The 6,701-nt window shown below is 42.2% G+C and overlaps 1 protein-coding gene across 1 annotated transcript in view; it reads left to right on the top strand.

Annotated features, from left to right (window-relative positions):
* The window catches only part of PRMT2 (protein arginine methyltransferase 2), a 15,297-nt gene extending 8,970 nt beyond the window's left edge, over positions 1–6,327 (top strand). The window contains exons 5-9 of the mRNA XM_018564611.1: positions 2,654–2,829; positions 3,574–3,703; positions 4,928–5,061; positions 5,814–5,985; positions 6,169–6,327. Coding sequence (XP_018420113.1) covers positions 2,654–2,829; positions 3,574–3,703; positions 4,928–5,061; positions 5,814–5,985; positions 6,169–6,201 — 645 coding nt within the window. The 3' untranslated portion in view covers positions 6,202–6,327. The remainder of the gene's footprint in view (positions 1–2,653; positions 2,830–3,573; positions 3,704–4,927; positions 5,062–5,813; positions 5,986–6,168) is intronic.
* The last annotated feature ends 374 nt before the right edge of the window (positions 6,328–6,701 follow it).

Raw genomic sequence — 6,701 nt, 5'->3', positions numbered from 1 at the left:
AGTAAATATTTTACTATCAGCAGTTTCTGAATGGAATGGGAAGCCTCTGTACTGAGTGCTTCCCATTCATTGAGTGCTGAGGCCGCAGAAAAAGAAATTGAGGACCCTGTGTCCTCAATTTCTTTTTCTATTGCAAAAGGGAAATGCCAGGGGTCTGTTTAGACCCCAGAGATTTCACCGTAGCCCCCCAACAGTAAAACAAAACAAACACAATTATTAAAAAATAAATTAAAAAGTGTAAAAAAAAAAACTAATAAAAAAAAAGCACATCTCCTCCTTCCCCCCACATAACATACACATATTGCGGTGTATGCCATGCACATGAGCTGCAGTGCGTTGTTAGAACACATTGCAGTGCATGATTTGTTTTATTTATTTTCTTTAAAAAAAAACATTAACTGTGGCAGCGCATGGCAAAGCTTTGTGGTGCATTGCCGTGCGTTGTGATACCTTGTGTTGTGATAAAATTATACAGGCTTACAACACAAACACCAACAAAGCGTAAAAACAATTTTTAACATAAGTCGCTTATTTACAGCTTTGCGTGCCTTCATTTTTTTTACCTTTTCGCAAAAAGACGCAATTTTAAATTTGCAAATATTTGTTATTTATTAACTCGATACAGTTTTATCTTTTAGATTTAGTCAAAAAAAATTTTTTTTTGTGCGCTGATACTGATTTTAGTGTGTTTTATCAATTGAATTGTGTATTTTTATCGGTTTAATATTAATTTGAGAAACATTTGCGCAATTATCGCACGGCCTACAAATTTAGTATCACCATCTTTTTATTCTACCGGGCCTGCGCTTTCAGAAAATATATGGTTTGGGGGGTCTTTTACAAACGCTAGCAACGCAGCAGTTGAAAATGAAATCAATGGGAAAAATGGCGTGGCCAGCTGAATTGAAAAATGTTCCGGAGGGCTTGGCAGCGAAAGGGTTAAAGTATAAAACTATTACTAGTGGTCTAGATTCAGTGTAACAGCAGAGGCCTAATTGGACGTTTTGAACTAGTTATTTATAGCAAGGAACTATTCAGACTGACATGTTACTTCATTATATTATCTCTTCTATTCCATTAGTTATATGGTCTGTTTAAGGAGATGTGGATGGAATATTTCTAAATATTTTACATTTTTAATCTCATGACCTGACAGGATATGTTTTTTTTCTTCAAATAAAGTAAATTTCTTTCCCCACAATATTATATGTAGTGTCACATAGAAGTTTATGGGCTGGGGACACACAAAGTTTTCCTCTAGCATAACTTGTCAGTCTGCCGTTTTTCCTTTGTGTCTAGTCACTGGTTGGGGGAGGAACAAAACCTGTAAGTTCTGCTGCAGCAGAGAAAAATCATGTCACTTGCCCTATGCTGCGTGTCAGAGCTGTAAATATCTCAGAACTGGATAGACAGAAATATGAAATCTCTTGGCAAGTAAAACAGCACTCTTATATGTATTTCATCTGTGTATCGACAGTTGCCCGAAATTCATTGTTAAAGGATAATTCCACTGTAAAATAGAATTACCGCCACCAATCTGTTCCCTCTCCTTCCCCCTGCTGTTCTTACCTGCGAACAAACACTTCTTCACCTCCATGGCTGGTGTACGACTCATACACGGTACACAGCAGCGCAGGCCTGCACTATGTATTTTTAATTTACATGTGCAAAGGCTGAGCACTAATTGGCCAGTACCTGGCCAATAAGAAGCGCTTCTCATTGGTCAGCATGGACCACGCTGAGCAATGAGTGCTTGCCATTTGCGAATGGAAATACATAGTGCTTGTATATGGTGTACGGGTCCTACGAGCGGAGGGGAAGGAGTGCTCGTTCACAGGTAAAAGCGTCGGGGGAAGGGAGAGAGGACAGATTGATGGGGGTAATTCTATTTTACCAAATTCACCTGAGAAAGTGGAATTACCCTTAAGGTGCCCATACACTGCACGATTCTCGTACAAGAAACGTGGGAAATCCCGCGATCGTACGAGAATCGTGCAGTGTATGGAAGGCGTGCGACCATTTCTAATGTACGGTCGCATTACTTTTGTATATCGAGCACGTTGGAAAACCAGCCGAGAGTCGTACGATTTTCGGCTGGTTTTTAACATGATCGAGAGATCACTGCCGAATGGGCCGGTGTGCGCACGCACACACTGCCCGTTCAGCATTGCAGTCATCGGAAGCCCGCCCCTCAGGGGGGCGGGCTTGCAATGATCGCAAGTACGATCTGCCTGTCCAAGATGGGCAGATCGTACGTTTTTTTTAAGTACTTTACAACCCTCGCAAGACAAAAGTCTTGCGAGGGTTGTAGAGTGTATGGGCACCTTTTAGAGTGCATCCGATTAATTTATATTTTCCTAACCCATACGTGGGACACAAGCAACCATGTTACAGGAAATCAAGACTCATATTATCGGGTACTCTGTCCATTAAGTTCTAAAAATAAACTCTTTGAACATTTTGATTGTTTTACATATTAATATATCTAAAAAAAACAAACTGCAGCACTTTTTTTTTTAATGATCCAGCTGATTTCTTGGTTTGACCTCCTTGTCCACCTTTGATTAGTACACATCTGTTCTAGTCATCACAAAGTCTGTGTTCCATTTGCTATTTGTGTCGGACCATCTCAGGTTTTCTTTTCAATCTGCAGTTTGAATTCATGTTGGAATCCGTTCTTCTAGCTCGTGACCTGTGGCTGGATGAAGGTGGAATAATGTGGCCAAGTACTGCATCTATTCACATGGTTCCGTGCAGTGCAGAGAAGGAATATGCCACCAAAGTTCTCTTCTGGGACTCTGCCTATGGGCTGGACTTCAAGGTGTTAAAGTATGTGTGACTGTACGCAACTTCTCTGCTTTGCAGCTAGAGCTCGTCTCCTCCATTGCAGCTATCCGGCACGGCCATCCTCAGCCTGGCTTTTGAATTGCTACGGCTGGAGCCCTCTGGATTGAATGTTGCCAGGGATAGCTTGGAAGTGACCTTTGGACACTGGGTTTAGTGTAGAGTCCTTTCCATACTCTGCCTGGCCCTCTATGTCCTAGAATACTGGTGGTGACATTAGAGGTCAATTAGACCCCTAGTGTCACCTTACACTCCAAATAAGCTATTGGAGCGCATTGCACCAGCTCCTGGAAGCGATCTGGTGGCAGCTTAGCCACTAGAATCGCTTCCAGTGTAAAGCCCACAGTTATCTTTACATATGAGATACGTTGGTGACAGCAAAAGGGTTAAAGACCCTGCAGACGATTCTGGACTTATGACATTCTTCAAAGGTAAGGGAAGAATAAACCTGCCCTCCTACAATACTGGGGACAGAAGTCACCATTACAGACATATTTAGGTCCGAGGACACCATCTTGTCCAATTACTAGATTTCTCTCACGCCTTCAGAATGTTCCATTGCAAGGTTCTGGAGTGGAATTGTGCAAAGGAGTTCTAAACAACTGCAGTTTACATATACTTCAGCCCGCTGTAATCGGAAATGAATGTGCAATGCTTGTAAATAGTCTAGAACGGGAAAAATATACGGGTCATCTATGGTATAATGAGATTGTACTTCCTTCATTGCAGGCCTATGGCTGTAAAAGAGTTCCTATCAAAACCAAAACCTGACTATGTTCTAAACCCTGAGGACTGTCTGTCTGAGCCCTGCGTCTTGCTGGATGTAGATATGAAGACTCTGAAAATTGAAGAGCTGGAGGTAAGCATCATTGTTCCTTAGACTCCAATCCTAATTATTACAAGGGCTCAATGTCACAATGGTGTTAACTTGTATATGGCCCATATAGTGTACATGAAGAATTAATGCTGCAGTGTTGTTAGAGGGTTGCTGCAATAGACACTCTGCAAACGATTTTACTGTTAAGATGACAGACATCTGACTCTACCATGTTGTTCACCTGTTGCTTTGTGCTGAAGCATTTAAGACGGCACAGACATGTTGCATCAATCACCAGTATGTTAGTATGTGCACCAGTGACGTGCAGTACCTCTTACTCCGGGTGAGGCATTCCCCAGCTTTGCCGGACACCCCAAGCTAGTGTAAAGGAGGAAGGGAGCAGACTCCATGTCCCTCACTGCTGAGGCGCTCCATCCATGACAGGTTACACAGTGGGGAGGATTTCCCTGCTGTGTAACCTTAGATGCCGATCTGAATGGAGAAAAAGCTGTCCACTTCAGACTTGAAGCAGACAGCTTTTTCCTGCCTCACCTGCGTCCCCTGACCGCACGTCCCTGATGTGCACCCAGAAAGCCTACAATTTCACTGGACTCCACTCACCACCTTGCAGACTTACAACATGAAATGTGCCACCTGTGCACATTAATACATTATATACAAGAGACTGCCAATGCTAAACGAAGGCCAGAAATGGTGATTCAGCTACGCTGTTCTAACAAAGTTTACCACAACAATAAGAAGTGGTACTGTGAATTGTGTGCTGGGACTGTGTTTGATCTCTAGGGGACTGTGCCCTGTTTTTGTTCTCAGGCACTCAAAAATCTGCATGACAACAAAAAATGAAACAGCCGCTCAGAAGGAGAATGCAACTACACAGGGGAATTGGAAGGAGAGGGATACATAGGTAGATAGTTGCATTAGGAGTCCTGTGAATGCAAAACAGTAGGGAGTTGGAGCATGGTCAGAGGGTGTAATGATGAATGGGGCAAGGAGCCTGCAGTGCTGTTGATAAGAAACAATGCGGGGAATTTATCAAAACTGGAGCAGATAGAATCTGGAGCAGTTGCCGATGGCAACCGACCAATCAGCCTCTCTCAAGTTTATTCAGTTAAGCTTTGAAAACGAAAGATAGAAGCCGATTGGTTGCCAAGGTGAACTGCTCCACATTTGATAAATTCCCCTCAGTCTTATTTCTATAATCTACAGTATTATGAATGTGTTCTGACAATTTCCGTCTTCTTTTAGAGACTGAGCGGTCCCTTTACATTCTGTGTGAAGCGTGATGGCATGCTCCATGGTTTTACTACTTGGTTCAGTGTCCAGTTCCAGAACATTGAGAACCAGGGGCACGTGGAACTGAATACAGGTCCTTTCAACCTGTAAGTCAAATACAAACAAGATAAAAAAAAAGACCTGATCCCAGTTTCTATGAATGTCTGTATAGATATTATTTCACTAATACTTTTAACCTTTTCAAAGTCCTTATAAATATGAATTCATTAATATAGCTTATATCTACTTATATTCATAAACACTCCCATCCCAGATCTGTCAGGAGAGATTATTCCGAATATACATGACATTTTAACATTACAGTATCAGAAGTGAAGCCTAATGTTTGATTTGTAGACCCTATAGCTGGCCCCGCAGTGTGCCTTGCCTGTCACTAGATCCTCACCTCACTCTGTGCGCCCAATCATATCCCCTCCATGTATCCTTTACAATCCACTGTTTCCGTGTGCCCTCCAATCCCCATCCTTCACCAGCAGAGACAGGGGATTGTGGAGGGGATGATATGGCAGACAAAGCGGGGAGGATAGGATCTCTTCAGAATGATAAGCATATTTACTGATTCCTTCAGTTTCCTGAATGAACACGGGAGCACTCCAGTGTTCATTCATAACTGAAGGGATCGGTATGATTGCCATGTCTACTATCTCTTTATTTGGGAATAAACATGGAAGTGCTTAGTACTGAGCATTTCTGGGTTCAGTGTTGGTGAGTGCCAGGCAGCAGAGAAGAAGTTTGTAAATCTAAATACAATGGGATAGGTGCAGAGACCTCAAACCACAGCAAGCCCACACTTTTTCCCTCCTCCGAGTGCTTTATCTCAGGTATGTTTATTTTTAAGGCTCACTCATTGGAAACACACACTGTTTATGCTGGATGAACCTATACAGATTCACAGAGGAGACCGGATTGAGGGCTCTGCAGAATTTTCCAGGGATCCCTTTTGGAGACGCCACTTATCGGTCACACTCAACTGGTCGGTTACTGGGGAGTCAGCGACAACGGCACACAATGTGAGTACTTCATACAACAATGAAGGTTGTATACAAGTGTCTGAAGGGAGCATTTGCTGGGTTGTCCACAGCAACCACATATTCTTATGTATAAAATGGAGAAGCTGATTGGTTGCCTTTAGACACATGCCCACTTTAAGGCTGTACTGGGTTAGTAATGTTTCAAATTTCTTTTGTCAATAGGTTGGCTGCAAGGTATTTCCAATATGGAGATGAATTGTGTTCCATGAGGAGAACTGCTGAAGTTGTTTAAACAGAAGACACAAGCGACACTACACCGTATTTTACTTACATTTAACATGTATTACCTGGCAGCAAAGGTGACAAACAATTTGTAATTGACTAGCTGCTAATTAGCTAACTCGAAACTAACAGTGTAACCTTCCCTTTGCCATATCTACTGGCCTAAATGCAGATTACATTCTTATTTCTCATAGATTCTGACACTCCAGCGTCTCCCCTGTGGTATTTCCAGCTTGACTGAATATAACCACTAGCGCCATTTCCAGCCCCTGCTAAACTTCCCGTAGAATGCATTGGGTGTAGGAGTCACCACTACTTGAGATATAACAGACTGTTACCATGACAATAAAGTTAGGATTTTGCTTTACCAAAGAAACCATTTTTAGGTGGACTTGTACACCGTGCAGTGACAACAAAAATTAACACAAGACATCTTTTTAAAATGTTTAATGTGCTTTTTATCCTTTTGTAAT

Source organism: Nanorana parkeri, unplaced genomic scaffold (genome assembly GCF_000935625.1).
Source record: "Nanorana parkeri isolate BGI_ZX_2015 unplaced genomic scaffold, ASM93562v1 scaffold765, whole genome shotgun sequence".
NCBI classification, from domain to species: domain Eukaryota; kingdom Metazoa; phylum Chordata; class Amphibia; order Anura; family Dicroglossidae; genus Nanorana; species Nanorana parkeri.
This window is presented reverse-complemented; position numbering and strand designations above follow the sequence as displayed.